The sequence below is a fragment of the Photinus pyralis genome, unplaced genomic scaffold (genome assembly GCF_008802855.1).
Source record: "Photinus pyralis isolate 1611_PpyrPB1 unplaced genomic scaffold, Ppyr1.3 Ppyr1.4_LG1, whole genome shotgun sequence".
Classification (NCBI taxonomy): Eukaryota; Metazoa; Arthropoda; class Insecta; order Coleoptera; family Lampyridae; genus Photinus; species Photinus pyralis.
The window spans coordinates 57,789,526-57,817,389 of NW_022170249.1; the positions used below are offsets into that span (position 1 = coordinate 57,789,526).

Consider the following 27,864-nt stretch of genomic DNA (forward strand, 5'->3'; position numbering starts at 1 on the left):
GGACTAGGCATAAAAACAAAAGACTATAGAGCAACAACAACATTTTATTTATAAATATTTTTCAAATGCATCAGGTAGGTAGATATTATTTTGTTTTTTTTCCTTAAAATGGCCCTCAACAGCTGCTATCATGGTCCCTAAATTTTGTCCCCTTTAGGTTTTTTGACATCCGGGAACCAAAAATTATCACTGGGTGCTAGATCTGGATTATAAGGTAGATGTTCAATTTCTTCGAAACCAATCAGCTACAGCAGCTTTTGAAAGTCTGGACTTTTGCACGGGTGTACATATTGTCGTGGAGCAACCACGGATATACCTTGCGTCAGTTTTACGCGCCTTCTTCACTTTGATAGCATCTCTGGGACGATGCATCACGTTTGCATAATACTCTCCCGTTACCGTACTACCCTTATTCAAATAATCAATCAGCAAAACTTCCAAAAAATTGTTGCCATCATTTTTCTTCCTGCAAGGGGTGACTTTAAACTTCTTGAGAGGGCGGAGCCCTTACAATGCCACTACAAATAGTTGACTTAGGGCCCGTTCTACAATTACACCTATTCGCAGAATAAGATATTCTTCGAATAACTGCCATAGCAACAAGTAGGTACTCCATTGGTTGACCCAATGGTAACCAACGCAACCGTCGATGTTTATTCTAGGAATAGGTTATTCTCGATATATACCTGCGTTGTAGAATCGGCTCGTAGAAGGGCAATCATCACCGTATACAGTCATAACATTTCTTCAGCAATAATTTCTGTAGGTTTTCCCTGTTTTATAAGGATTTTATAACAGCCCGTTATTGTATTTTATTCATGTTGATAATCTATACAACCAACGCGCGACGACACAAACTGGCAGATAATAAAATTAGTTAATATACCTAATGTTGCAATTGTTTTGTAAATTGCCACACAAGTTAAGTACCAAGTATACCTAAAGATGATGGCGTGGCCCAAATTTTGCAATTGGAAAATCAAATTTAAAGGCTATAGGAAGAATCCTAAGCGATCTCGCAAATTATGACGACTGATGTGCTTCATATTAGTAAGTAATATAGTATCGATTGAGCGTTCAAGTGTATAAAATCTATGCGAATCTAAAAATCCAATGGACTCAGATCATCCTAAGTATAGTCATCGCGCGATTCACGAATGACAACTAATCGTACTTATACCTAAAGATTGGTGATGCCTAAATTAATTTGCTGCACTCATAACTGTTTACGAATCGATTTGAATTTCCAATTTCGTACATTGCCCGTTGTATAACTTTAAGCGATAGACCACGAATCTTCCCAACTTGTCTAAGTTCGTTGATGTATCGATTTCGATTTCATAGTGGCACAGTTTCTTCCGCCAGTACTAATTTTTCTCTCAAAAAAATGAGCTTTATTAAATTCCTTCAATTTGAATCTCTAGGAAACCCAAATCGGTTAATTAAATAAGTTTCTACTAAAACACGTCTAATTATTAGTTGAAGAATTTTCAAGTTGAAAAGAACAAATTATGGAGTTTTAAATATTCATTAGGCGAAATTAAATTAGAAACAAAGATGAAGCCCTCAAATTAGTTATATTTTCAAATTTTAACTATAATTTAATTTTAATAAAGTTGTTTCTTGTTTCAGGCAAGTGGTGTCCGAGGCGGGAATGGTCGACTCCTCCAGACGCTCGAGCGGCGAATGATGCCGCAAGAAGAGGCGTCCTCTACTCGTCCGTCTTCCTCGGAAGTCCGGGTGAGTACAGCACAAGCAGTAATAGGTTAATTTCATACGAAAACACATGTTCCGCCAATTAACGTCGAACAAACGATTTTAAATTATTCCTCCCAGGTTTCCCGCGTGCACGGTAGGTGGGTACCTGCAGCAAGAGATTCTGTCTGTACATGCTGAATGTGTGTGTGGGGTTTGCCGTTTCGGCGGTCACCGTGCAAAATAACAATCCATGATCCGAAAAATTGCTTTTGCCATTTCATCATTCCCGTTGCGATCCCCTTACCGCGTCCATCAAGTCTGCCGCATTCCACGTTTTTCACGGAGTGGGGCGCCAACTGTGAGTGCGAGAGAGACCTTTATATGTTGCTATAGCAACGGCCACATTCCCGCCTCGTGGCCATGGATACCACCAGCGCAAGCGCTACGCAAATGCAATCTGGTGTTAACTAAAGAATGGCGAATGTTGCCAGAAAGCGGCATTGGAAACCTGCGTATTTCTATTTTCTTGCAATATTTTATGTAGGTACCTACGGGTTTATAATATCGTAGGGAATGCATGTAGAAATTCAACTTGGCTTCCAATAGAGGAGACTTGCATTATACCTGTCATAATCTAAAAAAATATTAATAAAACTCCGGCGTAGTGTTAGGCTTAAGATAAAGTAGCTTAAGATTATTTAGCACGTTTACGAGTGGGTATAAATTAGAGAAAATACCCACTTTCGGGGATTAACACCGACCCTCGTAGGTAATTTATGGAATTAGTTTTAGAATTGATAATAGAATGTATTTCCTACTTTATAGATATTAAAAAAATAATGCCCTTCAAGTTGATTATAGAAGCTCCTATTAGGTATAGGCAATCTTTCACTATTTACATAACATAAAGAATTGCGACGTGAAATCGCGATGTCCTATCGATTACAAATGAAATGAAACCAAACTCGCTTCTTTGATCTATTTCTACCTATAGGTATAATTTAGTTGTTAATTACATTTGCTTCAGATCAATAGATCAAAGAAAGTGTAAACTTACCTATCTACCTAATTTTCATGAGGATACGACCACGAATTATATAATTAAGTAGTGTTACACAATAAGACCACACCGATGGAATTTATGCTCTTTTAGTAGATTAAAGCGTTGTGTTTTCCTATCGAAAATACTAATTAATGTTAGTCGCCTAGATGATTACCATCACGTTCGATCGTCTGTAATGAATCCATAGATTGATTTCGATTGATCAATTATTAGTACACGATCACTGTATGTAGGTAACTAAAAGAAATTCAAATTTTTGCCAAGAAAACTTCTAAAGCAATAACATGCAATTAGGCAAGCCTCCAAATAGCTTTCAGTTTGAACGTTTGATATCAATAGTATAAAGTGTTCTATTGAAATGCCATAAATAAACCATATACAGGGTGATTCCTATAGTACCTGCCACCGTTTGGGAGCGTGTAGGTGGTGCGTAGGGGAGTATTTTGATATAGGACACTTGGGGTCGGAAATCTGAAATAAGGGTGCCAGAGCCAAATTTACCTTCTGGAATTTCGCGCCTGTAGGTAGGCAACCCAACCGGCCGGCGGTGCACACGGAGCGATCTCAGGCGGCGGTGTGTGGCTGACACTTGATCAGAATTTTGTTTAAACCCACGAAATCCCGTCTGCAACGACGCGTATCAAGTGAATAAACACTATGGCAATAGTATAATAATAGTTGGCTAGATTTAGGAAGTGCATTGAGAACAACGGTGGCCACGTTGAACACTTGTAAACGTTATTGCTTTTGACTGTCGTTTTCCCTCCTTTCCTCCCATGTCGCTTCCTCGCGCTAACTCGCTCTGCATCGCTCCGCGCGAAACGTCGGTCGGTTGGGTTGCCTACATACAGGCGTGAAATTCCAGAAGATAATTTGGTTCTGGCGCCCTTATTTTAGATTTCCGACCCCAAGTGTCCTATATCAAAATACTCCCCTAGGCACCCCCTATACGCTCCCAAACGGTGGCAGGTACTATAGGAATCACCCTGTAGGTATACTTGTAGGTTGCCTACCGGTAGGCAGATTTGCATCTTCAGCAAAAATTGTAGGATACTACCAATACATTTTCTTATTTCTTTAGAACGCCTATACACTGAGAAAAAAATTCTATTAACGTTAATATATACTCAAGTCTAATTTTTGCCCAGCTATAGAATGTTATAATAGGATGCTTCATTTTGTGTATTTTATAGGTATAGTACATAATGCGGATTTACAAAAGCGGCAGAGTATAGTGTGACCCTTCGGGGTCGTTTCCATTTTCAATAGGCTTGTTACATGCGGCATAGGTATAGGTGTAGATCAGCTATGCCGAATCGGTCCAAACGTTTGCCAGTTATCATGTTCACAGAGAGACAGATTGACAGGCAGACAATATATTCATATAGGTCAACTGAGCAAAGTGGTACAGTTACCTATCGTGTTCACAGATAGATAGAGAGACACTACCTATCAACTCCTCTCATAAGCTTGCATCGCTTTTTCCAATCAATAATCACATACTTACATAAACTTTCTTTTTGTCATTACCGGCACCATCTTCACGGTGACTATCTGAAATGAACTTACTACTGTACCCAATTGTCTCCTTTTGGCCATCTAGTGCAGAAAATGCCTACTCCTGTTTATTCTCTTGGTGGACATCCGCGCGTGTCTGTTTCTTCTACTTTCTTTTCATTTTTATTTTTGCCCATCATCTTCTATTGTTTTCCTTAAAACTTAATTTTCGCTCCTCTTTATTTTTCTTTAGGTAGGTAATAGATTTTCTAAATATGTTTTTTGTAGGTACATTCATGACAAACATATTGTAATGGATACGGTTACAAATAATTCTTCTACTCTCTGGTTATTCTTCATGCAACTTAATTAAATAGGGGGTGTGGTTCTTGTTATGTAATTATATGTAATATGGGTCGGCTGCCAGTCAGTGATTCTCTTCTGGCTCGATAAAGTATACACACCAGGTATACAATAAAAATAAAGCGAACTGCAATAAGGTTAATATGCTAAATGACTACAACGCAGTTTATATTCTAAAACGAGGCGAAACCTACGAAAAGGGAAATAACTACGAGAAGCGGCAATACTAAGACGCGATTAAACGTTCATAATGTTTGTGCACCAGGAGTTTTAGATGTGTTCTGATCACGGCTTTTAATCCAAATGGATATGACTGGCACCCCAGCTGCACGGACCGTCTATACACTTCTCGCTGACTGTCTCTTCAATGTGGAACTGAAATTGGCGTCGCAGCTGCACGGACCGCCTACAGAATTATCTAGTTATTGGACAACCCTCCACCGAATAACGCAGCCATCCCCCAACTGGGATTAGACCGGAATTTCCAAGCGAAGGGTTTAATTAAATACTGACGTTTCGCTTAGAGTTAAACACCAGGAATAAGCACATAGAGACATGGTGCGCTGAGTTTTCTCATGCCCTTCGATTAAGTACGTGAGTGAATCTTTCGCCAACGTGCGAAATATCTAGCCGCGGAGCCACCGTCAACACTTAACCCGCGGAACGGCGGACTCATATTCCATTCCCCTTAACGCCGCCACGAGAGATTTTAAAGCCGTGCGTGATATTCGTATTGTGGTTTGAACTTTGTAACTTTCTTTAGTCGGTTAGCGTGTATATCTTTTGTTTATAAGCACCCGATGTTCGTTGTACCTATTCGTTAGCTCGTTGTATATGTATACAGTGTATTTGTGTGTATTGTTTTTTCCTATGTCTACTTTTGGACGATAAATTCTCTTCTGAAGGACGCCTAATTTTATGCAACCAAAATAACTTCGTACAACAAATGAAAACTTGGCTGTCATTAATTATGTAACTTGAATGTATTCAACTGAAGAAAAAGTTGATATTGTCAATTGGTATAGTGCTGGTAACAGTTTAAGGAGCGTAAGGGTCGATCACTTTAAAAAATTAAACCAATCATAAAATAAGTAAAATAAATTGGAAAAAAACATGGTCGACATGGAGAATTTAGACCACAATGTCTTTATACAGTCACTGTATATTTAATACAGCGACTTTATACGAAACAGTGACGTCAATAGAGCGTCCAATTTTTGATTCGTTGTTAAGATCGGTGGCCATGGTGCATCGAGTTCATATAATATTGTATTGTAATATACAGGGTGATTCCTATAGTACCTGCCACCGTTTGGGAGCGTATAGGGGGTGCCTAGGGGAGTATTTTGATATAGGACACTTGGGGTCGGAAATCTAAAATAAGGGCGCCAGAACCAAATTTATCTTCTATGTAGGCAACCCAACCGACCGACGTTTCGCGCGGAGCGATGCAGAGCGAGTTAGCGCGAGGAAGCGACATGGGAGGGAAGGAGGGAAAACGACAGTCAAAAGCAATAACGTTTACAATTGTTCAACGTGGCCACCGTTGTTCTCAATGCACTTCCTACATCTAGCCAACTATTATTATACTATTGCCATAGTGTTTATTCACTTGATACGCGTCGTTGCAGACGGAATTTCGTGGGTTTAAACAAAATTCTGATCAAGTGTCAGCCACACATCGCCGCCTGAGATCGCTCCGTGTGCACCGCCGGCCGGTTGGGTTGCCTACCTACAGGCGCGAAATTCCAGAAGGTAAATTTGGCTCTGGCACCCTTATTTTGGATTTCCGACCCCAAGTGTCCTATATCAAAATACTCCCCTACGCACCACCTACACGCTCCCAAACGGTGGCAGGTACTATAGGAATCACCCTGTATACACCACATGTCATACGTGTATTGTGTTTTGCCTACTTCTAATTTGAATGTTCCATGCAACATGGCGGTTGGGCTCCTATTGTCGCCACTTCTCTATAAAATCACTGTATACCTAAGTGTGTCACCAATGAAATGCATACGGTTTTTTGTTTTGTTTACTGGGCTTAATTTATTCTCTTTAGAACTTTGCCTCGGTAACAATGAAGTAAATATTTACTCGAATAAGAAAATAATGAATCCAATTTAACTTAAAAAAGGTACAACCGTAATTTTTCTGCATTCCAACAAAATTGCCCAAAAAGTGGCAAAATTGGGATAACAATACTCTTTCCGTCAGTGTCGACTCCATGTAGGTAGATAGTGGGCGACAGTGGGAAAAAACTAGTAGGTACGGTTTTGGTCAGAAGTAATGTCCCTCGATTATCTCAAGTGTAGCACATAATTAATATACCGGATCTCCTGTGAGATTTGAGCTTCTTTTCAACATGAGGAAAATGCCTAAGATTGAAATGAAATTGAACTAAATCACGGAGAAACTGACACATTGGTACTTTTTCTACAGTTGCAGTTTCTAAGGGAGGACATTACTTCTGACCACGACTGTACATAATGACACATTTTCCTAAAAAAACGCTAAAAGTTAGGTACTGCAGCTGGAAAAATACAACAGCTTCGTCAATATGATTGTTGTAGTCGCATCTATGGGGCACCGTATAGGTAGTTTATTCTTCATTTCTCCTTGCTGTGATTTTACTGTTAATTAATTTCGAAGAGCGTTATTGTTTAAACTTTAAATCAATAAATATAACATAGGTAATTGTAAGTAAACTTTGAATTTAATGTATTTATAAAAATTATTGAGAGTATAAGGATAGGTGTATAGTATTTTTGTTTTCTATAGCAGTTTCGGTGAATTTCGTACCACCTATCGGTTTCGGGAGTTCTACCGCTTCACCTCGCCCACTACCTTCGCGGGTATAAGTCCTTGACTATCAATATAGTTTCTCTCGCCTGAAGTATGGATTTTTCTAGAGCCGTAGTATAGATCTTGCTTTGACGCCATCTATTAGTTACATTGCGATTTAAAATGACGGAAAAGAGAAAAATTGTTTTTTGGCGCCATCTATTAATTATATTGTGATTTAATATGGCAGAAATAAGAAAAATTGTTTTTTACGTCTTTCTGTAGGTAATTTTTTTTTTAAATTATCTTTTATACAGACTTTGTCCTGATAATAACAAACACAACAAAAAAAGAATTATATAATTTGGCGCAATCGCTCTGAAGTTATGCGCGTATAAGTCACAAAAATCCATCCTTCCGAAAGATCTCAGCACGGAGACCTCGTAAAAAGTATGGGACACTGTGTACCTAATGTTAAAAACGGATGTGAATTGATAATTTCATTACATATAACTATAATACTGCTTCCAAATTCCATTACAGCATTAGTATAGTTATTGCAAGTTTTTTTTATTGTAATCTATTTATATTTTTCAGTTTTCTAATTGATACCGGAAGAAACGCTGCCGGCTTGTAATTTTTTACGCCAATTCTCACACCGAAATAACACTAGTGTTGCACCTTATAATTTTCTTTTTAGTGTAGGTAAACACAATTATAATAAGCGAATTATGACACATCCTTTGCCACGGTGCCTGAAATTCTCACATTTATTTTCATAGGTCATGGTTTGCATTTTGTCATCAAATAAGTAATTAATTACATAAATTAATTAATCTATCTATAGCGCTTTGTCCTTTATTTGATGGTAGGTACATCAAAAGGCGCAGTGTATTTAGCGGTGACTAGAAATTATAGATATTCGCTTTGTATAAAAATATAAAAGGATCATGGAAATAGCTTCAGGTGTATTCTAATAAAAGATATTTTAAAGAACGGGGTTATATAATTATCTAATTATAAAATAACTCTTTGTGGTTGTTCGATGATTTATAACCCGAATATCGTCCCTATTTTATGTAACCTGTTGGTGTTATACCAATATTTTTTGTCTCTGGACGATTTTAAATAAAAGGAATCGCGAATTAGTGCAGAACTGCAGTATATGAAAAATTGTGCGCCTCCCTCTTTTAATTCACCATAAACGCACTGTTCTGTTTGATATAGGTACGTAGCGACATGTGCAACGCTTTTAATACCTGTCTCGAATGTATGGACGCGCCATTATCTGATTCTACCGATGTATGCAGGATTAAAATTTTATAAATTCCTAGAGATGTTGGCGATGTAATTTGAAACTGACCTCTGTGGGTCACCTGGTGGAACCCCCTGATTGGACCATCCATCACTTGCCGCACTGTAATTGGTTCCCATGGAACCACATCGGATCGTGGCCGAGAGGTAATTGTTACCTTGGAAACGAGTCTCCATCATTCAACAACGAAGCGGGTTTGTTTCTGAAAACCACCAACTTCTCATTACACAATGGCAACGAGCACATTGTATTTTTAGGCGAGCGTTTACGTCGAAATAATTGCCCCGTACAGCATTCGGTATTAGGCGATTGCGTCTTTTCAGCTCGGTTAGCAGTGAAATGAAATGATTGAATATACATAAGGGTTGCCCCTGAATTGGCATTAAAATAATTAGCCCGGATGAATTGAGGTTGATCGAGTTAGAAACGAACAGGTTTAGTTATTCAATTAAGCAATTTGTTATTTAAAAAAGCTTAAGCCTTTACTCGCTAAGTTTCTAAACGCGGCTAAAATATAAAAACGCAATTATTCCTGGTAAAATTTGGACGTTACGGATTTGCATTTTAAACTGCCCGAGGTTTGCATTAACGTAATTTTGTATAAAGATCGTCATTCTGCTTTTCGGGTTTATATTTAAATTTATGTTTACATTTTATTACACTTAATTAATACAAGGCAATAATCTTTTTTTAGTTTGTTTAATTACATCAATTATGTAACTAAACGGCTAATCATAGTTGGCTGTTCGTTTAGAATGTGTGTTCATTTATTTAAAAGAGCTTAAAAGCCTGTTTTAGTGAGATATCTAAAATGAATTTTGATAATAAAAACTGCCGGTTAATGCAGTAAGCCAAGAGATGAATCCTCGTGTACCCCCTGTCGATGCGGCTTGTCTGTATTTGACAGCTCGCAAAATGAAGAGCCTGTTCGTAACCTACCACAAGTACTGCACGTTCAAAATATTCCAATTACCAACATAGCTCTTATTACGAAGGAAAATAATGCTGCATTAATGTCCACTGAAATATGAGAATAAAGTAATAATGCGGAAATATAGCAATAATTAGCTCTTTGAGGAATATTTATTTTTAAGAACGCACGCCGCGTATAACAAGAATCTCGAAAGCGAAAATCATCGGAAAACAAAGCGATTAAAAACTACTTTTCCATTACTATTATTATGTACGAATGATCTATCGTTTATAGTAAAGGTTTTTCATACGAAGAATACCACTGTAGTAAAACTCGGAAACTTTTATGGGCAACTGATACGCTGAATATGCACTTACATATTTGGTTTATGGAAACGACGTCAATGGGGCCATTCATATTTCACTGAATTTATTCCCTTAATGGTAAAGTTATTCAAAGCGTCTAACGACGTGGAAAACCATGAAAACTTGAAATTGCCAAAGGGTATTGTGTTGTTTGGAAGCAACTAAAATTCGCAAAATTATTTTTTTCGACAATTTAATATAAAATGTGGCAAATGGTATTCTCCTCACTTTTCAAACGAAATCGCACCGCTAATCGTTGGCGTTTGAGATTTATGAACGTTTTTTTCATAGCGCTAATAAGAGACCCACGTTTATCGACACATAAATTTGGAAAATTTTGATATTCCTACATTACCTATACTATTATTACCTACATATAATATATAATATAGGAATTACAGGGCAGATCAAATTGAATTCTAAAACATTGCACCGTTTGAGAATATGAACGATGGATATGTATTATGGCATAGTTTGTTTTTTGCACTCTTTATTTTCTCAGGGACAGTAAAACGAAAAAGTATAGATACCTAAGTGTGATAGATAGATACTACGAAAGCGATGCGCTATTTATTTGGCATCAGAACGCGATTATACTTTTTCCAGTATTCGTGATTTTTTTGTTTTCTTTAGGTTAATGCTGAGAAAGCTTTACGTTTTCAGAAAAGAGAGAAAACTCACCTACTCTACAACATATCGTCTTGACCAAATATGTCATTGTTTGATTTGATTTGAGTAGTAAGAAATAATTCTGTATTGTTCTTTTCAAAATACTTGATAGGAATAAGTATTTCCCTGAAACGGCATAAAATCCCAGATGATTGTGTGATACCTAAGTTATTTTAACATTGGATATAGGTACAAAGTTATGAGTTTCGTTCAAGACGAAAAGACAATGGTGTCGCATTAAGTAACGATTGTGCCGTACTCGACCGTGATCGGTAGGTTAAGGAAAAGTCGCGGATACTATCGAAATGGTAGTTACTTGATAGTGTTCAATTGTCAATTCCAATCTAAAATTCTTGCAAATCTCCTTTGATAGTATGACGGAAGTGATCCTATTGAATAAGAATTATTTCTGTTTTTATATATTGGCGTTATACGGCTATCATTTCAAATGCCTTCAATGGTTGCATGGATTGCGAAATCTGTGAATTTTTTATCTATTGTTTGTTAAGTTTATGATGCAACCGTTTTGTTTAGGCGTGCTTGACATTGATGGGTCGTACCAAAAAAACACTGCGTTTATGGTATAGGTGCATGCAAATGTTTGCAAACATGGCCGAGCCAACACTAACCGGCTCTTGACACAGATGTGTAAACCTCTCTCTTATCTGTTTCTCTCTGTTCTTTACTTTTAGAACCCACATTTTCTCAGTACACAGATTACAAGTAGATAAACGAGTTTATGAAAATTCTCCCTTCAGATAGCAACTTGGCAAGCGATTCTGTCAAAGGTACTACGGCCACTACGGGAGTTTTAAATGCAGTTCATTTAATGAATGGATATATATTTATTTGCGTTTTTTTATACACTTAATTGCAATGGGAGAAACATCTTTCCCGTCCGTCTCATCATGATTTTACAGTACAGGCGTTTATGGGCAACATCGATGCCAAATGTCATAGATATTCGATTCCTGGCCGATGCACAATTTTTTTAATTTTATATATTATTTAGCATTTCTACATTTCGCTAGACTAAAGATGATGGTTGATGTCGGATGTCACACAGGCCCTCGGAACCTGCTACTTCTATATGGTTTGTAGATTATATAAATAAAAATTAATGTTTATCTGCATGCTGCATGATTTCATTGAAACTTTTGGGGAATGGTAGGACGTCTACCAGCGAAGGTTTGTGATTTAGTAAAACACTTCCCAAAATTCTCATGGGAACGGCGAAAAACGGGATTCTATGTTTTACAGTCGAAACTGCGGCAGACTTGACACGTAAATGTGGCCAATAAATTCGATGTATTTAATCTTACGAATCAACGTTGCTCATTAATCTCGTACTATACCTACAATAAACACTTAAGTGAAAAGTACATGCACCCCCCGATCATTCAAGTATTATGATGAATGTGGATTCGTGAGGTTTTAAAAAAAAAAACTGTTCTCTCTTATTCAGTCTTGAATTTTTCGAATTCTCTAAATGTAGTTTTAGTTTCGGCATTTTTTACTCCTAAGAGCATTACACTCCCCCGAACCTTCATCTACAAAACATCTGTTCCACTAGTGACTAGCTTATACAAATCGATCTTTAAATTTAGAATTTTATAATTTTTTCCTATACACGTCCGACATTCACATATTCATCCTAATGTTAACTTGAAATTCCGTTAATTTGAAAGACATACTAGCCTCACTCAACTCCCGACAATTTCAAACAATCAACTGAGCAAACTTTAATTAACACCTAACATAATTCTTGGGAACGAAAAGAAACTGAAATGAAAACTCTATCTGGGTCGCACTTTGGGTTCCATTAAACGCACAGTTGATTAAATGACCAAGACAAAACTTTATTTCGCAAAGCATAAAAGAAATTAAAATAACAATGCTGGAAGTAAGAAAGGCATTTAAGGTTTGTTTTTACACATGCCACACACGCAGGCGTTAACAGAAATCTTATTACTTACAGTTTTTCAATAATCCAATAAATCTGGTCGTAAAAATTTTGCGACATTCGGACGCACTTAGAACAGACACAAACACACGCGGATTCAGGGCACTTCTTTGTTTTATTAAACTGGTCCTGATGACAAAAAAAAAACAAATGGCTGGTTAAATTGGATGATAAAATTTGGTGACTTTTCGGACGGTAGAACATTTGTACTTTTAATGAAGGACAAACCTTTTCGAACGGCTTTACTATGCAACAACTGCTTGGTTTACCTATTCACACTCGAACTACTACTTTTTCCGTTAACGAACAAAACGCTTAAAAAAACTTCTCACGGACTTCTGACTGATTGACTTTACGACGTTATACTTAAATCTCTCAATATCCGCGTAACAAATATCACGCATTCAATAATCAATAAAAAAAAACCTTAGAGAAGACCGGGGCTAGTCTGGACATTTTGGTATTAAGCCTTGATTACACCAAGTGGACTTGTTAAAATTAGCAAAATGAAGTACACCCTACTAAATATACCTAGCTACCATTACCAACGAATATTTTAATAAATTATGTTTTTTGTCCACTTTAACCCCAGAGTGAGGTTAAAGTGGACATTAAAAAATATACTCTCAATGTAAACATGTATTACTTAATATATTAGGTTGGCAACTAAGTTCCTGCCGTTTTTGTTATTTTTTCAAAAAAAATATTTTTTTTTAAAATTAACAATTAAATAATCTAGAATGTATTCTCCGTTCATTTTAATGATCTGACAATTACCTAACGGAAATTAAATCGAACAAAAAACAAAACATAGTTTCCGGTAGAACAATACCTCATTTTTCAAATAAATTCAAATGTTTTGCCAAAAATATTTAATGACATGCGGAATGCGAGAATTTAAAAAAAAACGACAGAAATTAGTTGCCAACCTAATACATTGTATCTATCAATAACCTTACTGGAAATTGAAGTAATCGGCCCTGTCTTTCGGTAACTGACGCCGTGTTTTTTGTGACGGCCGATTTATCAGTTCTTCGTCAATTTGAGGTTAGTTATGATGGGCAATTCATCATGAATAGACTACTATTTTGTTGGTTATTGAGTATAATTTTATTGGTGGATATTATGGATTAAGGTTTATATTCTAAATATTGTTGTTTTTGAAGGAGGTATCGGTGGAGATTGAAAGGTTTTTATGTTGTTTTTTAAATTTATTTTAGTGAGGTATTTGTTTTTGGAGGCCTGAGTTGTTTTTTTGATATGATTAGGAAATGTAGGTTTCCGTCATTTTTGTGTCGTTTGTTGCATAAATTGTGATTCTGTTGTTTGGTGAGATTCTTATCAGATACCTCTGTTTTCTTTCTATTGTGCTTTTTTATTCGCCAGGTTCCGCTTCTGTTCAGAATTGTGCTAGGGTCTTTACTCCATACAATTCCAACAAGACATGACTCTACTAACTCATTGGTATTCATTTCTTGATCGTCCGTTCCATCTTTATTAAATACTATGCCCAAACATTGGTATTCTTCGCACGCTCCTTTTTCTTTGTTGTCGTCAACCTTGAAGATTTCTGACTCTAATCCTATGCTCAAGTAGGCACTTCGTCTTTCTAATATTAACATCGAGTTCCCACTTGTACGTTGTTGTATGCTCCTTGAAGGTCTATAAAGGAGAGATGATTTGTTGCATTTCTATATTATCTGCTTCGAACAAAATAGGTATGTTGTCAGTACACAATCTACCCCTTATAAAACCACCTTGATGGTCTTCTTCTTCATAATTGCTATATCCGTGTTCAATTAAATCCCTCGGTACTTTTTCGTACAACCGAGTACGAGTACCAGAAATTGCACGTTTGCTGTTACGGTTCTTTTTTGTGGATTCACGAAATATGCGCCATTTTACATTGTAGTACTGTTTTTGGAGTGTAATCCTACCGTTTAGTTTCAATAAATTTCTTTTGAGAGTATGGCAACTATAGCAAGAACTGCAGTTTCAAAATAGGCTTACGGAACACTTTATGTAATATTAGAAATTTTATAGCTACATATATTATTCAAAAACTACAATATACTTTAAGAGTGCGCTTGTTAGGATTATCGGAAACTTGATTTTCAACCTATACAACTCCTGCTTTATACACTGTGTTCAAAATAACTTGATAAGGATATCTATCATGGGGATCTTCGAAACCATAGAAGATACGAAGATGGTCAAATTCAGGAAAAGTTGAGCAATTCAAGAGACTATCATAGTTTTAAGAAAACCAGAAAATTTAGATGACTTCCGAAAGTAGGTATGGCAGAAAAACAAAAATTTGCCGATTCCGTTTTTATTTTTTTTAAATATTATTTGAACAGATACAAAAACATTAAAAGCAACACTTTTTCATTGCCATTTTTTGAGCTCTACAAGACAGCGCAGCATTGAGATTTTCAAATACATCGTCACCGTCAACGTCAAATCAACAGGATGGTGCACGCGCGCACGATTTGGACGTTGTGCGCGGGTGCACCATCTTGTTGAATCCAACAATTTCCAACTTTATTTTTTTTGTGTACCTACCGTTCGTCGTTGTATTTGTAATAAAAAAAATGCTCCTGAATACAGTAAGTACTTTTTTTACGGACCATATAAAAAATAATGTTGATGATGGTTTCTGCGAAACGGAACGTTGCATTGAAAACCTCTCAACGCTGTCTTGTATACCTAGCTCAAAAAGTGACAATGAGAAAGTGTTCTGTTCAAATAATATCAGAAAACAATAAAAACGAAATAGCAAAATGTTAATTTTTCTGGTATATCTTCGGAAGTAATCGGAATTTTCTGGTTGATAATAACTCTTCAATTACACAACTTTTCTTAGGCACAATGTATATTCGCTAGTTGAGTCTATGTTGGAAACTAAATCCTAAATTAACTGTTCCGTAAAAGTTTAAAAGAACCCAACATTTAGTGCTGATTGAAATAAGTAAAAGTTTGGTTTGAACAAAACAACTGCTATCTATTCAGTTAGCTAATTCAGGCTTGCTAAACAACAAACAAATATCATATCGTTCTGGATATTAAAAATTACGTCGAAATTCACCCCTTACCGTGGATGTTTTGTAACCTATAATTATATGGAAAGGAATTGTAAATCTGAAATACATATAAGTAGTACACCTCAGGGCTCCGTTTTTGATCCGTTACTATTTTTTATTTGATAATACTGTACAACTGTATTAATAGGCGACAACCTGTTTTACGGTTTTACCATAGCCACTCAAGTGTGGAAACGTGAAACATAAAGCCCTGGTTCTGTTAGTGTACTTCGATGGCTCAGCAAGTTGTAAAAAAAATTCTTCGCTCATAGGCACACTTCATCCCCCCCATCACTGCATATCCTTTCTTGAGGGCTTTCTTCAAGAATCTGAAGCTTCATCACATTGTATCGATTTCATTATAGAACAGATAATGACTAAAGCTCGTTTCTAGAGCCGAAACAAATTTCCCATCCGAGCAACCCTCAGAACGTGTAGGTAATTACCAACATTTTTCTACAATTACGTGACGGTTTTAAAAATAATTTAAAGGAATTTCGGTAAGTAAACATAAATTCGACAGCTTTTTTTAGAAATAATTATTTCTCCGGGATGTGCGAGTCTGAAATTGGACGAGTAGGTTATTTTATGGAGACTTTGTTTTCACATGTGATAGCAATTCCCTCGGCGTAAACATATCTAAGCAGTAAACATGTGCCTCAGCTGGACGCCTGCCAAGTTAACGAATTAAAATAATGTCCGTCGTGCGAAAGCATAAAATGCATCATTAAAGAAGTCTCTCATACGAGTGCCACGAAGTTTTACTGATTTACTCAAATTTATGACTGGCGGCTATGAATGCTTCGAAATACCTCACACCACTTATAACCTGCTCGTTGATCTCGTCTTCTTTTCTTTTAATTTACTAAGAAGTAATTTCCATGCAAATTATCAGATAAACTTGACGATTATATACAAAGTTTTAAAATTGTCGTAACGAGCCACTATGCATACGTGTATGAAGAATTTTCTTAATTAACATTTTTCTCAACCTCAAAGTTTACCTAAATTTTGATTAACATTCAGACAAGATCTTAATGGTGTCTTTTGACCTAAATGATAAAAACAATCAACATGGGGTGGGGCCTACTACATTGACTATAAAATAAAATACCTACGTCATTTTAATATTTCAAAATTGATTTTTTGCTCGTTTAAGTCGCTCTGTAATTTGCAGTTACATCATCTCTTTAAAGTCGCATTTGTACTACTAACGTAGGAAAATGATGCGATATGTGATAAAGGTGGTGACGCACTTTGACAACTCACTGACGAGGAAAAGCAGGTGTCGAAACGACGCCGACGGCGCCAAGAAGTATAAACATAAGAGTAGCACATTTAAAAAGTTGGTATTTTGACTTTCAATACACAGTTTAATGTCGTTATGTTCCAAATTCACAACCACTAATTACAACGAACGTTTATTCATGGGACGTCATCTCGTATACTATATACCTTCAACGTTTTACTGACCATAAACTCATCTCGGTCTAGTAATTAAATTCGCAGTCCAATGTCTTCAATACTACGCAGGGTAACGAGAAAAGCGATTTTACTTGTATTAAAAATTAAATTGTAGTTGAAAAATTTATGAACGACATTTATCTGTGTTTTAATTTTGGAGATCTGCCATTTGTAATGTGAATTAAATTCAGAACTCGTCACATTTTACACTTCCTCTTTTACAGGCGCGTGTAGGCATTTTTAGGAATTAAGTTTCCTTGTTTCAACAAATGCTTTATCAACGGAGAGGCATTAAACACCGTTCTAATTACCTATGTACATTTTTAATATCCTCCCAAATTAATAACGTTTTTCTTGTTAGAGAATAATTGTCAGCTTTCGCGACTGTCGCCAATTTATGTTAGAATTCAAAAAACCGAGATATTTTAACGTAATTAAGTGAACACTACTGCCATCTATAAATAGAAACGACGTGATTACGGATGATTTTGATTCGAGGAATTAAAAATAAATATGACGGACAGTACGGAACTATTTGGATTATTAACTTCACCTTGATCGGTATAAATTATCATAAATAGATAATATCGTAACTAACACTATTGTTACCCGTAGCGTGTACAATAATAACTCGAATGAGTTATTTCAGGGCTATATTTATATAGCTCTGTGGAATGCGGGTCGAAGTAGAGAGGTTGAAAGTCCAACCGAACATATCTAATCCTTCTAACATCACACATCTGGATAATTCCCAGTGATGTATGACATGGAGCTAGTCCTGCTGGGAGATGGGAACCCTTTGCCGATGACTTGCACGACATTATATCTACACTAACGCGGCGCTATCAAACAATGTATGGTCACGTAGATATCGTGAAAGGTGATTCGTCCTCCGGAAATTTGTGATTATCCTGACAAAATTCAGAATCCGCCGGTTTAATGGCTTTCTTATCAAGCAATTCGTCGTTCCGTTTTAATGAAGATAATCAACTTCGTTTGACTGCGAATGATTGGTAGGTGGATACATGACTATTGTCTATCGCTCTTCTCGTACAATTTCGATGTGCGATGGTTTGATGTGAAAACAAATGACTGTCAAATGTTTCTCACGTCGCGACATCTGTTTATACTTGTCAGTCATGGGTAAGAGAATGAATTAACGACTACGTGTGCCCCGTTACTACATCATCTGTGGCATGAGATAAAGATAAACGTTTATCCTAATAACTAATAATTAATGATGGATCATTTTTTATTGGACGACTTCTACTATACTTCGTGTCACTCATCTCATAATCGTATTGATTAATGTGGGTTATTATTGACGATTTACGCACATTTTTTTTTCCAAAATTTAAATGCGGAAAGATATTTTTTAACGTTTAGGAACACAGACCAATACAATTTTACTGATTCACAATGACATTTTTCCCATGAAGTTTAGGTATTAATCTATTGCTGTAATCGAACTTGGGTGATAAGTTGGTTAAATTAAACAAGATAAGGCATCAAAAGTCTGTAAGAAATAGTAGATTAAGAAGCAAGTGTATATAATCAAACCTTTAGCTCGCGCTAATGGCACGACGCAAGTGCGTTAAAGACCAATTATACACGCGTTTCTTATAGTATTGTTTTATTATACCTGCAATATAATTTAAAACTAAGGGAAAACAATGAAACCATATTGGCTTACAAATGTCAAATTAAGTGGGCTGTTATTAGTAATTTCACGATTGGCATGGAAATGTCAACTGATTTTTGCTTAAAAAACCTTTTTAAATAAAATGAGTTCGGTTGAAAAAGAGAATACACCGGCCATTCAATTGCTTGTTGCAAAAGCAGAAGAAAAGTTGGTAGGGGCAAAATCCAAATCCAGTAAAGCCCATTATAAGAAATATGAAAAGCTCGTTTCGTGCATGAGTAAGAAGCATCCTACGAACAAAGTCGGAAATACATCGTTAATTGCTGGCATATATGAAGGAAATGTCAAAGGTATTCAAATCTTCGCCGATCTGTACCTCTAATTGCTCTCCCCCTGAACACATCTGCAGGTCGAGCTACTCCCTAACTGCTTTTGTTTGGCCTACTCGAATAGGTCACATAATCGCGTCACTGACGCATGCTCACTAAGCATTCCCGGGGCCTAGGAATATATCCGGTTGTCTGTCAGGGGTTTTGCAATAAACCAACAACAAAGCACGATGGCCTGCGCAATTCAGTCACCACCTACACGTGGGAGACCCCTTCTAATTTCCATGGCTATTATACGCCAAATTTATTAGTACTTCTGATGTGCTACGATTAGTGACTAGAGCGTTTACGAAACTGAATACGATTACCTAAGACCTTTGCACCCATCTGTGCAGAATCGCGCATACTTGACCAGACAGCTTGCCACATTTACCAAATAGGGGTTGCGTCGACATTTTACTTTTTCATGATTAAGGACTACCATAGCAATAGTTCAAATATTAGTCTCACACATGGCCTATTTATTCTTTGTTATTATGGAGCTCATTAATTCAAAAAACCTTTCATGGACGATGTCATAAAAAAAGCAATGTTGCAACAGTAAATTTGGAGTTTGTGGCTCTCTAAGGGCCCACCACGAATTTTTATTTCCGTTCTTTTCATTATGTACTTTGACGCGAGTTCTACGACAGCTCAACACGAATTTTCCGCATTCTTCGAATTCAATAATCTCTCTTACACACCAGCAAAAAGTTGGGGATTTTCTTATCAGTAACAGGATGTGATTCAGCTGCACCCTCGAACGTGAGCCAATTTAACACCAAACGGCGACTGATTGTATCACGCTATTACAAAAACAGAAATCTGTAAGGTAACAATGCGAGCGAAGCTGCCTTAAAATTACATTGGAGATCGCTAGATGTCGGTATCGAACAATAACAAAATCAATGCCCACTTCACGTTCTTATTACCACTAATCATTTTTGTAGAAAAGGAAATTTCCTCTGCTTCACAAGACACTTCTTCCTCTCACTTATTGACTTATTCCTGAGAACCTGATTTTCTGACCAGATTTCATAGCTGAAAAGTGAAAACATAAAACAATACATTCAATTTCCGTTTATTCTTTTCATACCGTATTGTCAAGCACTAAACTCCCTATAATAATAGTTATTTATTATACAAGACACTAAAGGGATATTTTAAGCATTGAGTGAAACATTCACTTTCACAAAATTGTTGTCGTTGTGTATCATGCAAAATTTCATTTTATATCTGAATACACATAAATCATTGTAAAGCCTCTGATAATTCTGAATTTAATTTAGTCGTCAAAAATAGCAAGCTTAGGTTCTGCCGTCGCGATTGTTTCCATAGAAACAGCATTGTCATGTTCTGAACATCTCTTTATATCGTGCTCCGCATCCCATTTGAAATAAGGATGACAGATAATAATAATAATAATAATAAATGTCTATTAGGCATTTGTACAAAGTAAATATCTAAATCATATATAATATATTAAAGCTAACTGCCTAAGGGCGGAGTTCAGTCAATCATAGAAGCATGCTTGACTGCTCTTCCACTCAACCCAAAATTAACAAGTCTTCTGATATGTTCGTGTGACTTGGCTGATTCATACGAATTATCGGCAGGTATAAAAAAAAATTTAAAAAAAAAATATGTATATATATTGACATGAGCATGTGAATCTGGGAAACTCAAATAAAACGTACGAAAATGTTTTGTTATATTTACGCATTATACGCTAAAATCCATAATAATAGTTTAAAGATTATTTACTTACTAGTATGTCACGCACCGCACGCTTGAAGTTAGGTGGAGTGTAGTTTTTAATTTCAGCTGGTAAATTATTAAGATGTCATTAGAATGCATAAGCACCTGTTTCACTTTATCTGCCCTTGCGGTTGAAGTGATTAACGGTTAAAGAGCGACTTAGCCAACTCATGCAAACCTATTAAAATGTCAATTTAACATCTGCTATAAAATTGCTAGTTTAATGCAGACCAATAGAATCAAAGATCGTAAGCTTAAGACTGATGGGACCTCAAACTCGAAGTTTGGGACTGCTTGGATTCCTTTCGACACTGGGTGGTACGTTATGGTAGTGACTCCGTCACATCCAATGTACAATTCAGATGCCAAACACTGACGGGCTTTGTAATAGGAAGAGTTGATTTCACACATGTAGAACAACAATCGGCGTTATTACTAGTAAGCTGGGAAAATATTGATCTGGCTTACTTGATTCCCTGCAAATCATTTTATTACATCATAGTATAGTTGAAATTACAGCAACCTGCTGAAATAATACACCGCAACTCCCGTCAATCTACTGTCTTATCGACCCCATTTTCGAAGTGTAGGTACGGTGGTACCATAGGTAGAATATAATCTGGAATACCAACCTAATTTGTTTATAACAATTTATGTACAGGATGTGTAGGTACAGGATGTACAGGACATAGTGTAAATAAATTCAAGTCGTGCGCTAAGCAATTTTAAAATCTTGGAGTCACGACTGCAGCAACCCGCGTGCCTCCCGAGCAACCCTTATAAATACCAATGTATTCCACTGACAGAAATTTATTTATTTATTAACCCTCTCTTGTTCTGGGCCCTCAACAGGTTTGCGCCCAATTACAGAGTGACTCGCATAATGCTTAAGAGGTGCCTCTTGCAGAAAGTCTTCACTTGTTCTATACTACTCGGGTATTTACCTTACGAATTAGGAAAACTGCAGCAAAACCTAATTCGGAGTAGCCGGCAGAATGCTCGAAACTGGTCTAAGGAAATTCCCATCTCTGTCACAGATGAAAAATGATTAACTCAGTCCAGGTTCGAACACCCGACCTCCGACTTTATAGCCCAACGCTCTACCATTGAACCACAAAGTCGGTATCGAAATAAAGAGCACTTAATTCATTTGGACATTATCGACTTGAAAGAACCGACCGCTTTATTAATTTCCTTTATTTTTTCATGATTAACTGAGAATATAAACGAAACAAGCCGCTTTTAGTTTATTCTTTAAAATGGGCGGTACAAAAAAGTAAAAAGACCAATTTTTGGACCTTCCAACCAAATCAATATCAGAAACACTTAAGCTCTCAATTTTTTTCTGAATTTTTTCATGGGCTAATTTGTATTTGCGCAAATATAGGTTGTGCTGCCAATATCCAGCGTAGGTAAAGAACCATCTGAGCCAAAGCTGAAATTTCCTTGTGATAATGTAGTGTTTATGTAGGTCATTTGTTGTACTACTATAAGCTGTTATAAACCCACTTAAACATTATTTATAAAAATGTGAGGCGTAAAACCTCTCTGTATCCTTCACTTAGGCACTTAAAAAAATAGAAAACCGATTTTTAGAAAAACATATTTTTTAGGGCAACCTTGCATATGAATAGGTACCTACCGTTGATTTTACTAAAATGCTAAAACTTCCTAAGATGAATTCTTTGGTGCCATAAATAATGTTTTGAAATATTTCTTGGTACTTTTAAAAAATACCTCCTACAGAGTGACTGAATAAAATATCTAGTCCCCCGCGGGTCAAATTATCTAGTTAAGTGTCTAAACCAATCATGCCAATGGGAAAATTTGTATAAAAAAGTCATGTTTTTACATATATCGCGCCCGTCAATGGGCAATGTGTATTAGAAATGTATGATCTTTAAACTAGCTCGTATCAAATTTTCCTTCACGGCTTCACCTTCGCGAAATATCTGTCTTCTTCGATTTATTTAGCGCGAAGTTAATTGCGTTGTACGTTTATTTTTGTTGGTCACAGAAGTGGGTTAGTTAATTTGCATACGACATCAGATTTTAATTAAGCCATCGATATTCTATTGATTATCGGCATTATCCGAAACTTAATTAGAAATCGCGTTGTTCTTTAAGTTCACGTTGTAGGTACCTACATTTTATTGCCGGGAGTTTAATCGAATCCATTTGTTTGGTCCGACATTGTATATTGAATGAATATAAATTATGATTTATACAATTGGTACGTTGTCAAGCAATTCTGATTATTTTGATAAACGACGAGTTAATTCCATAAATCTTTATTCAAATAGTTAATGAAATTATTTCGGGTGTTTAGATACAATTATTGGAAGCGTTAATATCTTAATAGTCGTTTATAACTTTTTAATTGTTAAGCGTAGATTTCGAGATGTGAATTGGTATCAATGGCCCAGATGTAGGAGAGTTTTATCTACTATGCCGCCGTTTGAGAGTCACTGAAAGGATAGGCCGTCACTCACCTGTCATCTCTGACAGTGATCTGCAAATGTTTAGAGAATTCCAGGCGGCCGCGATGCCATTCAATCAACCACCGTAAATAATCGCCGCACAACACATGATAATTTGTATGTGGAGATGTGTAACCGATCGCTTTATTTGTTTTCCCTTTAAATGTGCAATTTGGGCGCTTCATGTGCTTTTTGATCGAGCGCAACTCAGGTAATCCATTTTCGAAGTGGAAAATTATAGAAATTATGCGTTATAAAAATATAATTTATGTTATTATGCTAATAAGTGCACGTTACCATTATAATATTTTATAACGTAACGCACACATGGCGATCGGCGAATAAGCAAGCAAACAACCCGCATAGCCTTGGGTCCGGCGATTTTTTATTATTCTATCTATTCAGTCACGTAGTGATCGCATAGAAGGAATTGATAAGGTCGGCAATGGTATACAGGAGAGTGGAATGTAGACGTCAGATGCGGTGCTTGATTGGAATCCCACGAGCTGCTCGACAAGGTGAGCATTCTCGGCCTGTAATATTTTTATGAGGCAAGTTCGAACCAATAGATGAGTGACGTAACCCGTCATTGTAACCACAATCCGCCCGCTGCAACGTCTCTGTTCTCGCCCACCCCCGACCTTCGGGCTACAAGAAATTTTGGAATACAAAAGCATAATGTTCTATCATCCATTGCCGTGTGGCTCTTTAATTTATACGGTTTCTTTTTATTTCATACCAACACCTTTTTTCTTTTGACATTCAATTTTTTCGATTAGATGTATAATTTGTCACTCGCTAATGGAAATAATTACTATCTAGAAACGAATGCACAAAGGCAAAAAGCTTAACGGTCTTTGAAAGTATAACTTTTTGTCTTATTGTATAGACATTTTTCCGCTGCTATAATCCATCTGCATTCAGTCGCATCAAAGCGTTAATTTAATTATAACATATCGAAATATATGCCATACTTTATACTCCACGAACTGTGGAACCCCAAAAAACCGATACAAACACGAATTTCACTTGAGTGTGGTAAAAATTTTCGAAATACACCTTATTCAAAATTAAGCTCTTTTTGCCAAATAATAAAAACGTTACCGCAATGTTGGTTAGAAAGTATTTTTTATTACTTATTTTAACAATGAATCATTACGCATGATCGACTATGGAATAATTAATTATTACATTGATAATTAAATTAACTTTATTACAATCTTAAAATAATTTTACTAGTATTATTTGTTAAATAATAGGTTCTTAACTCGTTGAAAAACTCACCTACTAAACAAAAGAAAGTTGGTACCGTCATATATAATTTTGAATTTCATTTGGACATCATTTTTGAGTTTGTCCTATCGAAAAGAGAAATTTTTGTAGTAAAGTGTTTGTCATAACTTTTGTTATAAAGATGTTTATATTTTTTTGAAATCGGCGATTTTCAGTTTCTTTTAATAACTTTTTGTGCGGTAACCAATTGCATTTTACTCATTTAACCCAATCTTTATCTTTAGTAATAGCAAAGTAACCCATGCCATCTCATTCGATATTTTTGGTGTAAGTAGCTGGTGTAATAGCATATGCATAGCATATAATAGCATATTTCCGTCCTTTAACAATTAACATGTTTCAAAAACTGAAAAGAATAAGTATTGAAGAATACGACCTAATACCTAAATAATACCAGAGACTGCCAGAGAGCATCAGGAAATAGCGGGGAATTCGAAATAATAAGTTAATCTGTTTTTTCTTTATTTGTTTTTTTGTATCTTATCGTTTCTTTTGACCTGGTTAGGAAAAAAGCAGAATTTTATGCTGACCCTCGAGAGGAAAATAAAGATTATTGTTATTTAAATGAGAGTTTGAAATATGTCTAAAATCTAAAATTAAGTAGCTGTATTTATGTTTTTAAAATCAAAGAAATATCACATACAATGCCCTCGGGAAATGGCCAAACATACTGATCTGGATCCCCAAGAACTAAATATTGTTATTTCTGCATATTGTTTAGGATTTTGAAAACTGTACGTGAATACATAACAATATCCATAGTCCACCTAAAGGTTATTTTTTATGTTACTCATTATTTGGTAGTAGTGGCATCAATAAATACTAATGGCACAAAATAAATAAATATACACGACTGTGTGTATGATCTCTCCTCGTACATCTCCGACATTTGCAACACAACAAAATCCTAATAATGATTCGAAATTAATAATTTAGGGACCTCAGTATCCTCAACCAAATTCCAAAGAAATCAATTTCACACATTCTGTTTAACACCTGAGACAAATGTTGGGCTCTATCTGGATCGCAATGGATTCAAATAAACACACTATTAATAAATTGACAAATACAAAAGAATTTATTTCGAAACTCGTATAGGCAAAAAAATTAATCAAGAAACATCTGAAATAAAGAAGGGCACAAGCCCGTTACATTTAGCCCACACACAGATGGTCGAGACAAATAAACAAAGAAAATCTTAAAATTAAAATTACCCTTAGGCCCGTTTCACAAACGACTGGTGATCAGTCATGAAACAGGACCATTGTTTAAGTTTGCCTTTTCACGCGCCGTGCGTACCATGAGTCGACGGATCAAATACGCACTAACGCACGCGCATCAGTCGAGCCCTTGCGTGTGCGGATAATCGGGACAGATACGGACCATTGAGTTAAGCGAATACCAGCATTGCAACATTTGACAATCACTTTCATTGTCATTTAAAAAATGACGGCACAAGATAAATATAGGTTCGATACCGAACGATTAATTAGTGCAGTAGAAGAGATAAGAATAATTTGGGATACGTGATCAGAAGATCATAAAAAAATCAGGAACTAAAAAGTATTGTTTGAAACGACAAAGCATAAAGCGATAACAATGCGTTGCACCGCGCTCTGCATGTAGATTTTCGGGACTGATCAAACGCATGCATGTGAAAGCAAGATCTCTCGACTGATGATCAATCCGACCTATCATCAGAACTGATCATCAGTCTCCTACTTCTGCCAATTTCAATGCATCAATAAAACAAAACGCGACGCGCGTCGTCCCCACTTAAGCCAAAATTAATGCGCAAAAGAAACACCTGAATTTTCGTTATCTCTTCTAGCGGGAATAAAGAACACGTACATTAATTAAATTCGGTCCTATAACATTTCTTATCGCAGAACGACCAGATAGGACTTAAATGCCCTCAACCAGATATTTAATATTCTAACACGTAATGTTACATCTTATAATGCTTTGCGAATCTCTTGTGTTATCGCATTTCAACTATTGCGACAGTGTGTATGGCCCGTGTCTGGACTCAATAGACATAAAACGAATTCAGGGCATGCAAAATTCCTGTCTTCGCTTAATTTTTGGATTAAGGAGACGGGATCACATTAGTCACAAGTTAAAAGAATTAAAATGATTAAGTATGTCTGATCGAAGGTTGTTACATTCTGCTTGTGTATATCATCGCATAATTGCTTATCAAAAGCCATCTTACCTAATTAATAAAGTAACTCTTAGAACGGATGTCCATAGTATCATCAGATCAAAAAATATTCTAACGGTACCGATTCATAAAACTGCTCTATATCAACGTTCATTCAGTTATAACATATGCAAAATTTATAATTCCCTCAGCCCGGCTTTAAAATCTTGTGACACACCGTCATTTAAGAGGCTCTTTTACAAGTCTTTACTGCAGAATCAATAAATTAATGACGTTTTCTGTTCTTTTACTTGTTTCTCCAATATGTCTTAGCTGCCATAAATGATTTAACAATTTATTTTAAAAGGGTTAAGTGGGAGAGCAGATGGTATGGATGCCGTACTAATCTGAACTTCGCCCTTTTGGGTTGTCACATAAATTATTTTTTAGTTACTATCATAAACTTCTAAACGGCAACTCAATAAACGACTATTATTATTATTATTATTATGGTCGGTGTTTCTTGTGAGAACTCAGGTCTAGCCTGGTTAACTAATCGCACGGATTAAAATCAAGTAACGATTAGTGTCTGTGTCTGGTGAAGTTATGTAGGGTTCTAAAGAAAAATAAAAAAAAAATAAAATAAATATTCACACACTCACATTGGAAATCTAGAGATAGTATGTAATTCATACTTACCAACATAGCTATTAATGGCCACAATAGTCAACGCTATCAGGAAAGAAGAAAACAAAACAAAAGTATCATTTATAATAATTCCTGTAATTTTATTAAATAGAGTTTATTGTGTAAGTGTTTCTTTGGCTTTGCGTTTGGGTTGAATACGAGTGGGCTGTGATAACGTGGTGTGTTTCTGTGAAGAAGGAGTTTTGTGTTTTTTAACTGTGCTAGGACGTGTAACTTTATTCGGTGGACCTGTCTTTGTGGTACATGTTGTTATTATTATTGTCGGTGTTTCTTGTGAGAACTCAGGTCTAGCCTG

At 36.1% G+C, this 27,864-nt stretch overlaps 1 protein-coding gene across 4 annotated transcripts in view; it reads left to right on the forward strand.

Annotated features, from left to right (window-relative positions):
* LOC116160343 (homeobox protein homothorax) overlaps positions 1-27,864 on the forward strand; it is a 304,208-nt gene that overhangs the window by 188,581 nt on the left and 87,763 nt on the right. For all 4 annotated transcript variants that reach the window (XM_031473530.1, XM_031473531.1, XM_031473532.1 and 1 more), the window contains exon 9: positions 1,633-1,740. In XM_031473530.1, the coding sequence (XP_031329390.1) occupies positions 1,633-1,740 (108 nt within the window). The remainder of the gene's footprint in view (positions 1-1,632; positions 1,741-27,864) is intronic.